The sequence below is a fragment of the Ambystoma mexicanum genome, chromosome 5q (genome assembly GCF_040938575.1).
Source record: "Ambystoma mexicanum isolate Mex_15411 chromosome 5q, UKY_AmexF1_1, whole genome shotgun sequence".
In the NCBI taxonomy this organism is placed as follows: domain Eukaryota; kingdom Metazoa; phylum Chordata; class Amphibia; order Caudata; family Ambystomatidae; genus Ambystoma; species Ambystoma mexicanum.
Genome location: NC_090933.1, coordinates 817,267,729 through 817,286,553, shown reverse-complemented (window position 1 = coordinate 817,286,553; position 18,825 = coordinate 817,267,729). Strand labels below are relative to the sequence as shown.

Sequence of the window (18,825 nt, the reverse complement as noted above, 5' to 3'; positions counted from 1 at the left end):
TCAGTGCGTCCATGCCACGCTCTATGTACAGATAGATCAAATGAAACCCACTTCTATACAGGAGGAAGGGGCCCTCTGAGATTGTTAACCGCATAGACAGTGGTGGACCCTGAAAAACATTTACAGGGCAATTTATGTTTCCAAGTGGCTTCATATTGCACCATGCGAGGAAGCCTAGCAGATACGGAGGGTTTTGAGGATTCTCCCACACGAAAGTTTTGAAAAATGGGTCCAAATAGTGCATTTTAAAAAGGTCTTTTCCCGATACATGCGGATTAAAAAGCAGTTAAACATTACCAAAAAAACGGACATTCAACGTTTGTTAAAGTGAGGAATACCACACTGGAAGCTTTATAACAAACCCTTTACTTCAAAGAAATGGGACGAAGCGACACATAAGAAAGCTGTGGTAAATGGGCGCAAGGAGAAGGTGCTGAAAAATAGAATGCCCACACAAGAGGCCCACTGTATGCTTTAGGTCAGTCCACTCGTGCTCATCAATGATGGACGAGTCGCCCAGGTGGTTTCCGCCAGGCCTCGTGTTTGCCTATCGATTTTCAACCTCTTCTACTGCTTCCATCTCAGTTTCGAGTCTTCCCTTCCCATAGCTCTCAACTCACACGCTTTTGGCGGGTATCACCCGCCTTCTAAACAGCTGACTCACCCGCCAAGCCTCCTGCATGCCCATTCATTTCAATGGGCCTCTCACCCGCCAAAAATAAAATCGGGTGTTTTCACCCGCCTTTGTGACACAAATGGTTGAGAGCTATGCCTTCCTCAGCCCTTTGTCCTGTCCGTAGATCATTTTCAGTCCTGCTTCCTGTTTTTGTATGTGGTTATTCATCTGTCAAGCTGATGTTTCTATATGAATTTAACTGTGCTTACAAAAAACTTGAGTCGTTAGGCCATCACTTCTATATATTGTAATCCAACTGCACCAAATATTTATGCTGCAGTGGTTTAGGTTACAAGGAAACATTTGAAATTAAACTATTGCATGAGAATAGGAAAACTTCAATATGAAAATGATGCAAAATCACAGTGGCACACCAAATGCTAAAAGCCAGCGTGTCTGAGAAAAGGTAGATATTTTTCAGTGACTGATTCTCCAACAGGGATTTTTCGTTTTGCGGACTTCCTATTGTATTCGTTAGGAACCCCACCATTACTGCTGGTTGATTTGCGGTCTTGGCCTCTTTTAGGCAGTTGAGTTAACCTCATTCCTTAGCCTATTTTTGGCACACTGGTGGTTCCTTGTGACTGCTGGTCAGGAAGAGTGCCTCATTTGGGACTGTTGTGTGGTGTGGTCACCTCCCTTATGGATTGTGAACATTATTATGGTCTGAATGGATCAGATATATACCAGAGTAAGCAGAGTCCTTTCAGCAAGTACAAGGATTTATCACCTCTAAGGCAGGTCACATTACGAAATGCCTGGCTTGCAGCATATTTTTGAAGGATTAGCTAAAATCCTACGTTGTCCTTCATGCCTTATTGGTACCCACCATCCTACACCTTTCTAACAATCTATTCTTCACTGGACCCCTTCTGATGCATGGGCTTGGAAGATCTAGAATTTCTTTTACTGAGTTTGACATATGTCCAAAAATATAAGTGCAACCCACCCAAAGCCACCATGTCCTAGCTGGGCGACATGGACACATCTCAAGGCCACCAGACATCCCAAATACATGCCTTCAACCACTTTTATAATTAAAAGTGTCTCACATCATAGTTTAACCCAAACATGTACGAATACACCCACATGCATCCAATCGATCACAAAAACTCCTTGTCCTTATTACATTAACCCTCCCCATGTGTTACTTTGCACCTAGTTTCCTTTGCTCTTATCTCACCTTCACGCCTCATGCTCAGACCAAACAAAGTCAGGATAACACAAGTGGGGACACAATATGCTAAATTCTGGCACTAGGCACGCAAACTACTAAGGTGGTTATTTGGCACAGTACAAAAGCCTTTTAACAAATAATGTATACCAATAACATTTAAAAAGACACTTCCCTGTGGCAGTTACTTTTGCATGCGTTGGCACAATTTTCTGATACAAACTACCATTACGTTCCCACTAAGCTGCCTAAAAAGCTAGGGGTCTGCCATCTATAAGGGAAGCAAGTACCTGTGTTGATCTTAGTTAAACCAAACTACGTGAGCAGAATCGTGTCTTGACACAGCTCACAGGATTCTCTATAGTGGCAGGGGAGGATTCAAATATAGAAGATAATCTAATGGAGTGAAAGATTCTCCTCCCGCCTGGCAAAGCTCCAAAAATTTAAAAACGCGAATAAGGCAAAGGCAGTATAGTACATGAGATTCCATAATCTGCTTTTTTTTATTTTCAAAGTACATTTCAAGGTGAAACAACAAAATAAATCAGACATCATCAAAAATACTGATGGACCCACATTTGTGTCTCTCAGACGAAAACAAAGTACGACGAGAAAAGCCAACAAGATTCTGAACAGATTACCTTTTATTCTAAAAGAGTATCTACTTAAAGTTAACTTTAATTGTGAGCTCAAGTGAATACAAAAGATACCTCACTAAATAAGAGCCACCTCACCAATATATCGGACATTAACTTCATCAGCAATTTACCAGTTACATGCAGCTGACATCTTCCAGGGTGGTTGTTTCTGGTGTCAGACCGTGGTGAGGCTGTGGCCATGTCACAGGCTGCAGCTTTTACCTGCAACATTAAAAATAACAAAACCACATTAAAAACACTTCAGTTATTGGGTCGGCTATTTATATTCATAAGCCTATCTCAAACAGTTTTTTTCTCCAATCATGATTAGAACAGAAAACCAAAAGAAACATGCTTTCGAAACTGTATTCATGGCCTTTTGCCTCTGATATGCCCCAACATCAAGAAGCATCCATTAACATTGATATCACAACAGTATGCCATTTATAGGAAACGTATGACCTACACAAGTGAATCGACCGGTACAAGCTTGAATGAATACTTAAAGCTATCAGCTGCTCTGTTACAGTCCCCATTCTGTGCGTTTACCACCACTTTAAAGTAAATGTATTAAATCCACATTTACTTGCTGTTAGGGAGAATTACCTAGTGAGTCCCCCCAGCAGCTTTGCTGGATTTCTGGAGTTTGTTTTTTCCTCCTGCCAAGAGTGAGACTCTTTTCCTCCCACTCTTGGACATGATTTATGGTATTCCCTTGACTGGTAATGTGTTTTATGGGCTATGGGGTCCTTTACTCCATAGGGTCTCGTGTTTTTACGATGTGTGTTACACAGCACCCTCCGTGCAGTAACACAGGGGTATCATAGTGACACCCCACCATAGACTCCATACCCTGGGACTGACTACTGTCTCCCAGGGCATGTAAAGTCACCATTGGCTTTACTAGTCCCACATTTTTAACAGAAACCAGTACAAACCATCATATTGTGGACGTACTGGTCTGGGCAATTCGATTGCCCCGGGGTCTGTTAGTCGAGGGGGCACATCTCCGTCCCCCCTGATCGAGTTTTGGCTGGTGGCAGTGGAAACTACTTTTTATATTCGACCGCGAATATTTCCCTATGGGATTTTCCGATTGTTCGAGGTTACCAACTTTAATTATTTAAATATCATAGCCTCGAACATACCGCCGGTTTATTTAATTAATATTAATTCTCCGGTTGGTATTTTTTGCCAAGACTCGATTCTAAAAAGGCGTTTGTGTTCTCTTCTGTGACTCCAACCCAAGTCGAGCCCTTTGTTCCTCTTTTTGGCAGGCTTCTCCACAGAAGCCTCCAAAAGTGGTGCCACTCTGTCTGGGTACCACAGGGGGTGTGGGAAGGGGTTTAGGCACCCTGGACAACTCAAGTCGCACTCTTGTGTGATTGGCCCAAGTGGTGAGCCGGCCGGCTCACCACTTAGCATGTTTCAGTGACAGCTAGGCTGAGTGAATGGGGGTTTTCTGCATAAAAACAGGGCTTTGGGGACTGGAACTTCAGAAGTCGCCACAGGACCTGAGAATCCGACGAAGGAGAAGCTGAGCCGACCTACCACGACGACACCACCGGTGGAGCCCTGCGGAACCGACTCACCACTTCCCGACGACAGAGAAGATCTCCCGGCTGGAGAGGCTTCTTCCCCTGACTGGTGGGCACAACCAGTTTACCTTTCTTTCTTCGCACCCCAGCCCAGTTTGTGGTCGAACTGCCCGTGCCAAGCACCCCAGCGGCCGGATAGCAACTCACCACTGAACCGCGAATCAATGGACCGCTCCTTGTACCTGAGAAACTCCGCGGCTGGTTTCTTCCCTGGCAGTGCAACGGGGCCCTGTCTTCCTCCACGACGAGATCCTCTCTTCCCCCAAACGAAGCACCGACTTGCACCCGCTGCCAGGAACAACTGCCCCCGCTGGAGCATTCTCACCACTTTAAGGTACCGTGTCCGCCAGGCCTCCCTTTCTAAAGATTGCAACAAGGTAATAATAACTCCTTAACCTTCTGGACTGGGCTGGCCGCCTTGACCCTCTAACCGGTCCCTTTCTTTGGTCCAACTCCTTTTTGAACCATTACAAGACTTTTTGTGCACTGCAACCGTGTGACCTCGGACACATTTCGTTTCGATCCTCCTAAAGCGGATCCAGCCTACTGACCATAAATTCACGGTTTTACTTTGCCTTCCTCTCTTGTTATGTTCTTGTAAAAGTGTTGGGATCTGTTCAATTTGTTCTCTGCTTTTGTCTCCCTTTTTAAAACGAACTATTAGAGTGCCATCTACGTTAAGCGCTCACCGCTGTCTGAAAATAAGTGGGGCTTTACTTAAGACTTGTCTAATATTCTTTTAAGGGAGTGTATATCTTTTAGTGACCGTGTTTTTGAATTGCTTACTATTAGTGCCTGTGTGTTTTTCTAGATGTGGTTTTAAATAAATAATTATATCTCTTTTGCACCAAGCCCTGGTCAGTGTTTACTTGTTCTATTGTGTGCTCTTGACCTATTGTGAATACTCTGTATACTGCCTAACTCTTCTTGAGGGAAGTCTGACTGCTCAGCCACAGCTACCAAGTGAATCTGTGTGGTACAGACTGCTACCAAGTGGGTTTACTGCCAAACACCTGTAGTCCTAAATCTTTTGCAGTGGTCCCAGAGGGAACTGCACAGGTTTCTGCCTAACACTTGCTGCTTTGCTTCTTCTACCCCAGTCACTCCCCTTACAACCACCCCACCATCTGCTGCTCCTCTTCTTTTTAGGCGGCTATGCGAATGGGAAAGAAGCTATTCCTTTCCTCTTTCCATGGAGGACATCGTGTTTTGTATTTTGTGTTAATCCAAGCACCCATGATGTTTTGCCATGGTGCTAATGGCAGTAATTACATCAGGTGTAGGCCATAGAAACACAGCAACTCTGGTAATGTCCTTAGTTTGGTCGGTTTTACCAGCCTGTAACGTCCTACATTGTTCCCAATTACACCAATTCATGTCACAGAACTTGAAGATAAAATGCCCCCGTTTACGAACGAATGTGCTATTCAGATTTGTTTAACCTCCCTCCAATATACCAATAGTTGTGTGCCAGACAGCTGGTCCAAAAGACACAACAAGATGGGTTAAAGCATATGGCGATTCGTTAAATAGGAAGCAAAGCCTGAGGCGCAAACCGAAGTAGAATTGCTTACATTTTACCAGTAAGATTGCCCATTTAAGTTAACACCTTTTTGAAGGTGTAGAATAACAATCCAAAATATAGCAAAGCGTTTGTTTAAAGGAAGGGTTAACTCACATGTGTTCATTTCGACCAACCGTAATGAGATCCGCATTGCAACATATATGGAGTTTTTTTGTTGTTGTTGTTGCAGTGCATCCCCTATATTTCTTATCTGTGAATCGCACCAGTCCTCATCCGCAATCTTGTGAAAATGTAATCTGCTGCAAGATCAACCTACGGTCAGATGCCATGGCAGTAATAAATCACAGCTCACACCCCTGCTTCCAACATCAGCTTCTCCATCAACTATGCATCGCTCATGGTCGAGACGAAATGCATCAATGTGCCTCCATGGAAAAGCGTAAGACGCCAGTGCATTTAGTAAATATCAACAACGCCTTTCACTGATATTACTGTAGTGCATTGCTCAGAGTTCATTCTATTTATGACTGATCAGAATTGTAGTTTGTGATATACTCCTAACCCCACCGTTGCCTACACCACAAAAAGTAAATAGTTTCGGTCTTTCCTGCTATTGCAGGGTGCTGGCCTACATTGGAATCTAATTAATTCATTAAGCCTTGTAGGTTTAAAAAATACATATCAAAAGTCTTACTTTTTCAAAGCAAAACAATGAACAATCATAACATCCTTAACATCAGTTCCACAATCAATAAAATAAGTGACACTTGGTTGTAGGATTACTTAACACCCCAACCCGCCCACATCCCTGCCATGTTCGGTACCAAACACACACACAATGAAATAAAGTTTCGTCACCAACTGTGTACTGCCCTCATCGCAAGAATTGCATATCATCTTCACCCAGTGGCACAACCTGCAAGTATCTCGTATCTGTACAGATTATTTTTCTCCAGGAAATGTGCCTGAAGAGACTGCACAGCCTCATTCCGCCCCACATATCTACTCACTGCCCTGACCTCCCCCTCTTCTAGACATTTCTACCTCTATGCCTTTGAAGATTATCTGCCCTATTGAGAAGACAGCAATCGGCTCCAATAATCTTTAGGACGTGAGGATGGCATCAGCAGCGCTAGTGTCCTCCTCTGTATTACACAAAGCATGTTCCTGCATCCAATATTCAACACCAGCGGTTTCCTGCGCCCACCAGCGCATCGTCACACATGGTGTAGCTAGGAGAAGAATCATGCCTAGAAGTCTGCGGTATACACGCATTTCGTCGAATGGTTTTACATCGTGGGACTTTTCACTGCCAACCCTTTCATCGCCAAAAACTTTTTTTAAACTTTTTTTTATGGGGGGGGGGGGGGGGTGTTTGCTCTGGTTTGGGGTATGATTATTTAAGTAAAGGGGGTTGGAGGGACGAAGCCCCCCATAAATAAAAAAATTTTTTTTTAAAAAGGAGTTTTTGGCGATGAAAGGGTGGCAATGAAAAGTCCCACGATGTAAAATCATTCGGCGAAATAACGTAGAACCACCACCAATCCTCTCCGCCAATATTGTGACCCAGCATATTTTCCCCATTTCAATTTAGCCCTATTGGGGGCCCCCACACGACAATGGTGCTCGATGCAATTCATTCTGGACACTATTTTTTGGTTGCTCTGCCCCCTTAATGTACAGCATCATATCCGAAGGTTGCAGCAGCCTCAGAAGTTAATTCATTAACAGTACACAACTCCCCTTTGACTCTGTGATAGGTCACATGGGATATGTGCTTTCCATAGCCTTGAATCCATCTCAGGTCAGGAATTCACCATCGACAAACCAGTCCTCCATTCTCACTATACCCAGGAAAGCCAATTCTCTGTGCCAATTCTCTGCGCAGACCCAGATTAAATGTACATTTTAACCCCCTTATTCCGATAAAGAACACCTCCGCAGGTAAAGGCTGTTGCTGCCGATATCTAGAATGTAGGCCACGCAATGCTGTGAGTGTAGTGTGGACAGTGTTAATATCTCATCGTTTACTGCATCGTTTCCCCCATAGTTCAGCAGTGAGCCTATTCAGTGACACAATGGCCCTCTCAAGGTCAACATACTGCGCATATAGCCATGTCCCATACCAGTACTTGAGCGGCTCGCTTGGGCCACCTGATAGTAAGTCTCCAGGTGCATCATGAAGGAAAAACCCAGATTTCAATGTCCTGCCCGAGTGGGCTAAAGTGCAACTTTTTTTTAAAGTGCCTTGTACTCCATACCAATATCCAAAGTGCTAATTATTGTACATCACATAAATAATTGGACACATTCTCTATTGCATATATCTTTCACATCTATACAACACAAGAATGTATCCATAAAAACCTTTGAAACTGTATGAAAAGGTAAAGACTTAAAAACCACGTTACCAACCGTTTCATTATAGTAGAGACACATCTTTAAAATGTAATTCCAATAACTAGTCATGGAATTCTAATCGGCTAATAGATGGATGTACAACTCTTCATCTGAGATATGCCCAAACGGTTTCTTTGTATTAAATTCTATAATTAATTTAGATTCCAACTTGCAGAGTCTGCGTTCTCTATTGCCCTTTCTTGCCAGATCGGGAACATGCGCAAATGCAAAGTATTTCAATAGAGTTGCATCACTGTTGTGTCTATCCGCAAAGTGTACTGCCAAAGGATAATTATCTTTGTGGAGAATTGCTCGATAATGCAGAATTTTTGTTGGCAAATGGTCAATCCTATGTACACCTTTGCACATGGACAATGGATTGCATATACCACAAACCTGGTTAGACAATCTTTTTTGCGATGTAGCAATTCATTTGCTTTTTGCTGCCATATTCTACCATAGTTTTCTTCTCAGTCAATTTACTCATTTAAAAATGTTTACATTTGTCAAAACTTGTCCTAGATGTCACATTACCGAGCTAGTTAGTTTGTTGAATAACTGGCTTTAACATGCTGGGTGATGGTAAGTCTTTCAAAGATGTTGCTTTATAGAACATCATTTAGGGAAACTGCCCTAATATGCCACTCAGATTATCTCGGCTTTGAGAATCGGCCAATGTTTCTGGACTATAGACTATAGTCCTAATCTGTTGTAACTGAAGCCTAAATTGAGTGATAAATCTTATACATTCAGTGTTTCTTTCACCTTCAAAAGTTACAATCCGTTTCGTTTAGTGGTTTTACCATAAGCATTGGTGACACTTTGCCTGGAATATTTCCTTTCAAGAAAACGTGCTTCCATATTATTGGCTTCTTGTTGAAAGTCATTATCCAATGAACAGTTTCTTTTTAGCTCTGATCCTATCCCCATAGAGGATGCTTTTGATAAGATGTATGGGATGGTGATTTACCATGTGAAATGGCATTGGATGCAGTAGTTTTTCTGTGTAGTTCACTACAAATCTTAATATTCAGTATTAACAAATCTACATCCAAAAATCTACATCCAAAAATACCAATCTGTTGGGACTACTGGAAAAAGTTAACTTCAAATTCAATTTGTCATCAAGCAGTGAAATATAACTAGTGATTCTTCTGTTCCTTTCCAAATCAGGAACAGATCATCTATATATCTGTGCCAAGAGACAATTTGCCCCAGGTATTCATCAAACCGATCTGACCATGCATGCTCCTGTCACCACCAACCCATGTACAGATTAGCATTTTTGGGGGCTATGCAGGACTCCATTGCAGTCCCACATTATTGCAGTCCCACATTTTTGTCTCTATAGCTTACCGTCGAACAAAAACAAATTATGTTCAAGACAAAATTCAAGGAGTGTAATAAGTACCTCATTTTGTTGCTTGAAACTGATGGCTCTTGAATTTAAAAAGTGTTCACATGCTTTGAGGCCATTTTGTTGTAATATCAAAGTGTACAGGGATACTACATCTGTATGGGAGTGAGGGGTCCACAGGCTCCCTCGCGCCGTACACTCCTCAGTACGAGGCTTGGACCACGTGCCTCCGGTAGTAGGATTGCCCCTTGCCCTTATGTAAAGTAAACCACGGTTGACTGCTACATAGATGGGACTACTGAGCAGGACACGGGGCATTCATCTTTTGTGCCCCCTTTCGACTCCATTTTGGGTAAACAGGTCTCACTGCGATAGTACAGCAATGCTCAGCTCCCCTTCCACCGCAGCAGCCAAGGACAGAGACACACACAAGGCGCGCAGGCAGCTGGCTGGCCCCCACCCTTGCACTCCCCCTGCGAAGGAAAGCTCTGCGCTCCCATTCTCACGCTGAAGCCAGAGAAAGTTGCAACAACCAATATGATACAGTTTTCTTCCTCTGAGATCACTGCTAGCATGAGAACCAGCATGTGAACCAGGATGAGCTAAGCACTTTTTGCGCGTTCGTCCCCATAAACGTGCAAGCCACCCACCCCCATTTAGAGCAATGTATTGCCATCCTGACTCTGCGCTCCCTGTAAGGTATTTCTTTCAAGTGCCAGACCCTCGCTGTGCTGCGAAACCCACCCAACACACCCACTACTAACCTTAAGCGTCTTAACACAACATATGTTTTTACATATATAGGTCTAAAGTTTAGGAGATATGTGAAACACGGTGTCCAGTCATAATATCGAAAAAAAAATTTCGAATGTCAAAAAAGTCGAATCAAAAATGTCGAAAAAAAAAATGTCGAATTATTTTTTTTTTCGATATTTTTGTTTGGGCTCTAGTTTATAGTTAAAAAAAAGGTAAAAACAAAAAAAAAAAAAAAAAAACGGGGGTTGGGGGGGGAACCCCCCCATTTCGAAAAAAAAACGTCATAAAAAATAAATTCGACATTATTTTTTTCGACATTTTTTTTTCGACTTTTTGACTTTCGAAATTTTTGATTTCGAAATTATGTCTATAAACCGTGAAACACAGCTGGATTCTTTTTACATGCACAATGAAGGTCAAGGCCTCCAATTAAAACCACGAATGACCCAATAGTACTGACAATAATTGTTATGTGTGACTTGTGCAGAAATATGAAAAGTAGCATAAAATGTTTAGATCATTTGTTATTTAGTGTTTTTCGAATGCAACATATTAGCTCAGGTAGTGACCACAGTGACCGGACCCTGACTTGCGTGGAGCACAAGATATTTGACGTCTGCCATCTCGTCAGCCACTCAGCCAACCAGAAGGAAGAGATGCCACCCACACCTACAGCACCACACCGCCTGGCCAAACGGGTCCGCTTAGTATTTTTTGTTAGAGTTACTTTAATTGATATATATACGAGTATGATGTAAATGTTTAGTAGGGGTTTTTTGGGTTATTTCCTAGCTAGAGAAATAAACCATCCTTTGAACTCTTGCAGCCGGGTCTCAGCGCCTCCTTCCCCGACAGGGGGAGTGTTGGTTATTTTATTTTCTCTCACACGTAGTAAGCCGGGGAAAAGCACCTACACATCCATAGTGACTAAGATTTATTCCGATTCCAAATCTATTGTCTGACTTTTACTCAGCAGGACTGTAGTATCCCTGAAAAGTGCAAAAATTGGACCTAGGCGAATGAAGCTAGAGAGATCACATATGTTCAATAAACAAATTTTATATTTATATTGAAAAAGTTTTTGTTATTGCTTCACAAAACAATTATAGTACTGTTTGCTCATAAGGTACCTTAATCTACAACAGTTCAACATTTACTCATTCATCTCACCATACATACACATTCTGCACACTCAATGGTCACTATTTATACAAAACAGGCGATTACACCTTCACATAAAACAAGCACCTCAATGTGCATTTTTGTTACACCTAAAGCAATTGTTTGTATATTCTTCATAGAAAAGCAATGTAGCTTATTCCCAAGATCTACATATGTTTTGGTCGTATTCTCATGGCCCATTTCTAATTGGTCCAGTGTTCTTCGACCTTCTTCAGGATCAAGGAGGTCCAGCGTTGTGGTCTACCCTGACAATAGGTGAAAGCTGTCTTCTGGAGCAAATCTCCAACTTTCAGTAATGGGGTAGTGTCAATGGAGGAACCTATCCTTCAGGCTTCTAGTGTAATCACTGAAAGGAGCACCTTGGATATGGTAGTGTCACCCAACAGAAAATGGTTCCTTAATATTTAGATTGGATCCTACTGGAATCTCCCAGGACTTCATCACACAGTTCATCAATGCCAGACAGAAGCCAACAGACAGGTTGGTCCGTATGTTTACCAGTCAGATCCTAATCAGGATACTGTGGCATATATCAGTCGTCCAAAGTGTTGATTTCCATTGGATTCTGATTTTGCACAAGAGCTCCACTGTAGCTACTGCACAGTGCGGAGGCAAACTACACAATGCCATCGATTCCGGCACACGAAAAATCATATCCCTGACACAAGAGTTAAGATCTTTCACAAGTGTTTGAAGGAACATGTCCTGGTGGTGAAAAGATGCTTTTCAGGTATACAATATACAATCTATTTAAAAGGAAAACCTTTAAATCATGTAAGATAATTCATCTGGTTCCAATAAGTTCCTGATTTTAAATGAATGAAATCATACCATCCAATGCAACTTGCGTGCTCGTAAGGATATCATTGGGTACTTGGTCATAACATGCAACATTGTTCAGTTGTTTGCTTCAAGGTATTTAGTTCTTGCCCAGACAACAACTCCTCCTTTATCTGCCTGCCCGATGACTATAGATGTGTCATTTTTTAAACTCGAGAGTGCCTTCTTATGTTCTTTTTCAAATTTGAGCAGTTGGAATCTGTTTTTCCTTCAAGGCTCCTCAAATCTTTAATCTCACACTCTTTAAATGCTACTATTTATTGGAGAGTATTTGCGGGTTGAAGGTGGATTTGTTTTTTAACCCACTTTCTTCCATTAGGTCTGTTAAGATGTCAAACCTGGTCAAGATTTGTTCATTGTTTAAATCAACTGATCTTAATTCATCACCTGAGTGTATCGAGACATATTAAACTGTCCAAGTCATTGACACTTAATGGCTAGGCTTTGGGGGTGAAGTGGTTGCTGCTGTGCAATCGCTACTCACTTTACTTTAGTAAGGAAGAATTATTTTAACTTGGCTTTATGCAGAAATCTGAAAAGATCTAGGAGTTTAAGCAAAATTGAAGTTCTGTGTGGGAGAAATGATAGGCCGAGCTCTAGAATCTGTTGCGTCTCTGTAATCACTCTTTCTGATATATTGAATACTTTAGTTTTCAGTTCCAAGTCTTTTCAACCTCTCCCTTTGGCACTTTGTCCTCTCCCAGAATGAGTGGTCCGCCCCAGAGAGGAGCCGTCTCCCACATTTTTGTTCCAGTCTGGTTTGGTCTTCCTAGTGCAGCTCCCCTTCCTCCTCCATGTGGCCTTCCTATTGGTTTCCTGTCGTTTCTGCTCTCTAAATGGAACAGTTTGAACTCCTCTAAAAAATAAAAATGTGTAGACCCAAGTTCCGGGTCAGAGGATTCCATTTCAGATGAGGTAGCTTCCACAAGATTTACTGTTACCAGTTTAGCCATTTTATTTTGTTGCAATTGTTCCTTGATCGGTTCATGATATGTTTTTGCTAATGTATAAATTCTTCCTTGCCGATAGTCTTTGTTTCTTTGGAATTTAAGTTTTTTTTAATTCTTATTTCCCCTTCATATCGTTCCAGATTGTAAAAAATTAAAAAAGAAAAGGTTGCAGGAATGGAGGACAATCATCTGCTTCACTGGGTTTATACAGTTCTTCTAGATTTTCTATTTCACCCATTAGTTTGGTCCAGTCTTTCTTGGCAAACTTAATAAGTAACTTATTCATAGAGAAAGAGCAAGTGTTTGTGGTATGCCCACTTCTATTTATTCTGGATCAATTTCTTCATAGGTGGGAATGGTTAAAATGCTAAGCCCCTTGGAATATTTTTCTCTTCCAAGTACATTGTTAGAGTCATGGCTTCCCACCACTTGCTTATTTTTCTTTTCAGTCTTTCAAGTCTGTCCATTCCCTGTGATACTATTTGCCCAACTAAGCTATTGCCACTTTGCACTTCAATTGTTGCACTGTCCATTTTAAAATGCACGTGTGCTGCTTATAATCTTTTGGCTTCCAATTGTTCTGCCATATTGGTTAAAAGTAACAGCCAGTTTTATGACATTCTGGGTAAACTCAAAGCACCACGCAAGGGATCCCTGGGAAACCAGTTTTCACTCTAGCTAACTACTGCTTGTGTCAAGAAACAGAGACATGATTTATACAACGTTAGAAGCATGCTGACTTTTGCAATCCTTTGGCTTCTTTCGAATTTACTTTCTCGCACGTGCCACGCAGGATTACACTGCAGTGGTGACTATATAAAAAGATTAAGAGCCATTTGGCTCACAGGCTGAAATGTTTTAAAAAATGTTTTTGGAACATTCAGCCAAGTGATAAGGTTATATATATATATTAGTGCTGGCTTATTTGAAGTTAAATACGGATAAGTCACAAGCACAACATTAGTTGGTGCTTTTTAGATGCATTACAAAAGGACAGTCAGGTTAACTTAGCCTATTGGGCCAGTTAATAATAAGTCATGTGACCACAAACATCATGTGACTTGGCAGAATGAAGAAATAAAAGACAACCCCAAACAATGATTGGTAATTTCGTCTGAAGAAGTACCTGAGTGAGGGATGGAATGCATGGTGCACTTTGACACGGCAGGACTGTAATGAACTGTTCAGTAAGACCATGTTGGTTCTTTTAAATAACATGTCTTATGTGTGGATTTTATAAGAATATAAGATTAAAGTTATTTTTTGCACCTTACAAGACCGAGCGCGCTTGCAATTTTGTGTTCACCCATGTGTTTGTTCTATAACTTTCTAGCAGTACACATATATCTCTCCGTGTGTATATTTTATAAATGAGATTCCTTCTTTACCGCAGGATCTCAGGACAGGCCCCACTCCGCATGTTCATTGAAACCCTTTCGGTCCCCCCCAGTTTCCATGTACTTTCGAGCACCCCGTGCAGTTTGTGATCATGTTATATTTGTAGTTTTAACATTACATCTTTCTACACGCGTGCAACTCTAATATGCATCAATTCTAAACAAACAGTAACACTAAAAAGTAACCTATCCAATACATAATTTACTACACTTGATACATATGTATTTGTAACACTGCGCCCAGTACACAAGTCGATTTATGGTTCCATACCGGAGTACTTGAAAGAAAGATAAACAATCAGCCCAAAAGAACACTCGATCAAGCAATTGTCAGCTGCTGACCAGCAAAAGACCTAATCAAAGCAGGGGCAATGGTAGGTTGTTTCCTTTTCTGGCAGCCAGAGCATGGAATCTCCTGTCCTTAAGTTTTATTTCTGTAGAAAAATGTACCATCGTTTTGCAAGCAATTAAAAACATTTCTGTTTGAGTAGATTACCTATAACTGATCTCTGTTCTTATAGGTTGTCCCCGTGCTTCATGTAGTGTCCCATGTGTTCTTTTCACACCCCGATTCTTTCCCGGCTTTCGGCATGTAATGAACAGTTCACCACCACCCCCAGTCAATAATACAACGCACGCAACATGAACCCCTCGTAATCCTGGGGACCCTTCCTGACCACGCCAACATTCCCCCTTTAGTTAATACTTTAACTAACCAATTATATACATCTTTGTGAACTACCTTACAATCATTCCCCATACCTATCCCGATATGGGCATACTCCTCTACCGAACAACCCCAATTTGTCCCCCCAACATTTCAACAATCTACCCCGCTGCTTCACATAAGCAGGTCAATTTGGTGGAGGACACAAGACAACATCAGTTTAAGTACCCATATTGGATGAAGCAGTGGTGGCCCTAGCCTTGGAAAGGGAAGGGTTACAGTCATCATGGCAGCAGATATTGGTACCTGTGCAGAGCAGCCTCGTAAGAGCATTTGACAGGAATGAAAAGAATGAGGAAAAAAAGACAAGAATAGGTAACTATCTTTGCAGTGAGGCTCAACCAAGAAGGTACAGAGGAGAACAGGGATCGGTGATCCCAGCCTCAGTCTCCATAATCACTTTCAGTTTATGCAAGGCAGCAATAGTTCTGGTGAAGGTACCATTTTCTGTATCATTGGTAGGCGCAAACGTGCAACAGGTACTCTCCGATTTTCCTGCATATTCTGCCCTCCATAGCTGTGAGGTCGTCGAGTATTTACCGGTTTTCAAAGTCATAAACCAACACTTCCCTTATGGCACTGAACGCTGATTCAGAAGTGTTCAGGAAGAGTAATAATTCATACCTGGTCACCTGGAGCCATTGCCATTGGCTGCTGCTTGGACGCTAGGTGGGAGGGGAAGGTCTTGGTGTGGCTAAACAGCAGCTATCGATCAGGAATGTTCGCTAAAGCCTGTGATGATGCTGAAACGTAGTTAGATCTTCTCCGTTGCAATTGTTTGTGATTTTCCCCGTCAAACGTAGTCTTTGATATTTCCATATAATGTGATGAAAGGGGCGCAAGGTGAACAGGGGATAAAGGAGGCAAAGAAGTAACTTTGGGCTTTGGACGAGCCAAAACCAGGTGCTCCTCTGGGTTTAAGGGTAGACAGCCTGCACATACCTGGCCAGGTTGGAGGCAACCGCCTATAGGCATATGGTCCACATGTGAACAAGGTTTCAAGAAGAGCAGCCATACCTCCAGCCAGATCTGTGATGCAAAGCGTGTGGCTGCAGTTCCCATTTGTGCCAACAGGCACCGTGCCATCGCCCTTCAAACACAGAGAAAAATGGGTCTCTGTATCTTAAAAGGTTTTTCTGGCTTCTTGAGCCACGTCAGATGCTTCAAATGATTTCTCCATACTGACCCACATTCTTGATTTGTTCGTACCACCCCTTCTTCTGAGGATCCCCTCATTCCTCGAGCTCTGCAACTCGTCGCCCCTTGCTCGCATTGATTTTTAGAAAAAAAAAATAGGTCCTTCGAAGGTAAACTGGGCTCGGAGTACACCCAATGTTTTTGTGCTCTGTACGGTGGGTAATGAACAATCGTCAACAATTGGTACGAGGAATGCCGTAATTGACTGCCCTTCAAACTGCCCTCGAACTCTGCACTGCGCCAGGTGCACTAGCCATAGCACCTCTTGTGGGGTACATCACCGGCCAAGCAGAACTCCCCTACATCACCAAACCACATCTCAGCAGCAGTATCGCCTTGCATTAAAACTGTGTTTTGCAGTCACCAAAATAATGCCTGTGTTATCTTACCAGCCACACATGAGGCAAGATGAAACACAGAACATCCATAGAATTGCTACCAGTATTTTCTTCATTTCCACCAGAGAAAAGTCATCAAAGGCAGCGTTGCTATGTTGCCAGCTCAAAGATTTTCATTGAAAAAGAAAAGATGCTGCCTTTTAAAAATGACTGCGCCCTGGTGCTCTATCAGCTTTTCAACAGTACACAACTTGGTTCCAGTGAGACCCACCTACGTTCATGCATATTCAGGTTGTGGTCCAGCAAATGGGGGCATTTTTCATTGAATGACAGGTTGTGCCAGTCAAGATCTGTGAAATAGCAAAGAACTTCACTGCAAGCCCTACGCAAAACGCTTTACTTTTGCAACAAAATATCACAGATAAACTCTTTACAAATAGCCCTCTCTCTCGTACCTTATGTCAGTTTCAAAGGACCATTTATTTGAACAGATGCCTGTGCATTAGAAACATGACTGGGGCTTTGGAAAGGTTCAGAAAATGGACGAGTAAGGCCACATTGTAAAGTGACAGCCAAGGAAAATTAACCACGTGTAAAATTGAGCTTTTTACAAACAAGAAATGTCTGTTTAAAAGCAAATTGCTGAATCAAGGCCCTGTCCTTGCATAGAAATGTGATGAGGGTGTGTTTTAAAACATATATGATATTTAATTCCAGCAGACTTGCTTTCTGGTCCAGGAAAGAAAAAAGAAAATAGTTGTGAGGCCTGCAGAACAGGTTTTTTACAGGCCCTGGCTTCAAAGGATCTTGCTGCCTGGGAACAGTATCTACCTCCCCCAAGTGGACAGCCCCCAGGGCATATGAATAGGTAAGGGTGGAGGATCTTGCACCCTCGTCAGACAAAGCGGCAGTGCTCCAGCCTGGGACAATGGATTTCTGGGACACATGGGTGTGACTTTCTGGTATCACCTCCCATCAACTCAAACTAACGAGCTTCAAAGGCATATCCATGACAACACTGGGCTGAACTGACCAGAGCCTGACATTTGGCTGTGGCCTGGAAAGGAATGCCCTTATTTGGAAGACAAAGCCGGCCCAACTGTTCTTATTTGATAAACTTTAAGACTTATTTCTGCAACCGGAAATCGCCGTAATGCGACATTTTAACAGTTCAAATGTAATTTTTGTGTTGACGTTGTAGCTTGGCCTAGCATGTCGGGGACGCAAACGGCAGGAAAATGTAATTCATGGGAAAAGTATACATGGTACAACTGAAAATTAATGCAAACATGCTCTATGATGACATGTACACATATATAAAATTGTAGAATTTTAGGTTAAGTGGTTCCCACTAGAAATTGCGAATTATTAAAACAACTGAACAACATCGTAGAAATTTGGGAGTTGGAATGACCGGTTCAGTGTAAAATATGTAATCTGCCCATGTGATTTTTCGAAAGCACCACAACTGTAAAAATGTGCATTTTTGTGTCATAACTGATTTTGGCAAATGTAACTGTGGGAGGGCCATGGACATTGTAAGCACACACCATAAAATTGATGTCATGTCCCTGAAGTCCAACCGTCTGACAGGAAGGCTGCGACTGCCACCCCTGACCAATCCAGTTGTTAGAGGCATGTCAGGCCAAAGGTCTGCCCCCATAATAAATCCTGTGATGTCATCCACTTTATAAAAGGTGGAGGCTCAGAGAGACAAAGGACTGACTCTCCTGACTTTCAGCTTCAGCATATCCCGCGATCCAGACATTTCATTCTTACCCTGCAAGATTTCTGATTCCACTGCCAGGAAAGGGATAGCCGATCCAGACCCTCCTATCCAAGTAGAACCACCCAACAGAATTAAACCACACAAAAATCCCACTAATTCAGGGAGAAAGGGGCAAGGTGGCTGAATCCTCATTGGGATTATCCAGCGCTACTTGCTTGCTCTGCTTCCTGCTTTATCCAGCCGATGTGCCGCTCTGCCGTGACCAGACCCGCTGTTCATATACCCGGTTGTCGGTCCCAAATTCAAGTGCTGATTGTATCACCCAATCCCAAAACGTAGCA

The 18,825-nt window shown here is 42.3% G+C and overlaps 1 protein-coding gene across 2 annotated transcripts in view; it reads right to left on the bottom strand.

Annotated features, from left to right (window-relative positions):
• WWP1 (WW domain containing E3 ubiquitin protein ligase 1) overlaps positions 1 to 18,825 on the bottom strand; it is a 2,181,222-nt gene that overhangs the window by 2,021,611 nt on the left and 140,786 nt on the right. Inside the window, exon 2 of one of the 2 annotated variants that reach the window (XM_069621301.1) lies at positions 2,620 to 2,710. In XM_069621301.1, coding sequence (XP_069477402.1) covers positions 2,620 to 2,689 — 70 coding nt within the window. In that variant the 5' untranslated portion in view covers positions 2,690 to 2,710. Of the gene's footprint in view, positions 1 to 2,584; positions 2,711 to 18,825 lie in introns of both variants that reach the window. The other variant, XM_069621302.1, reaches the window with a different exon arrangement.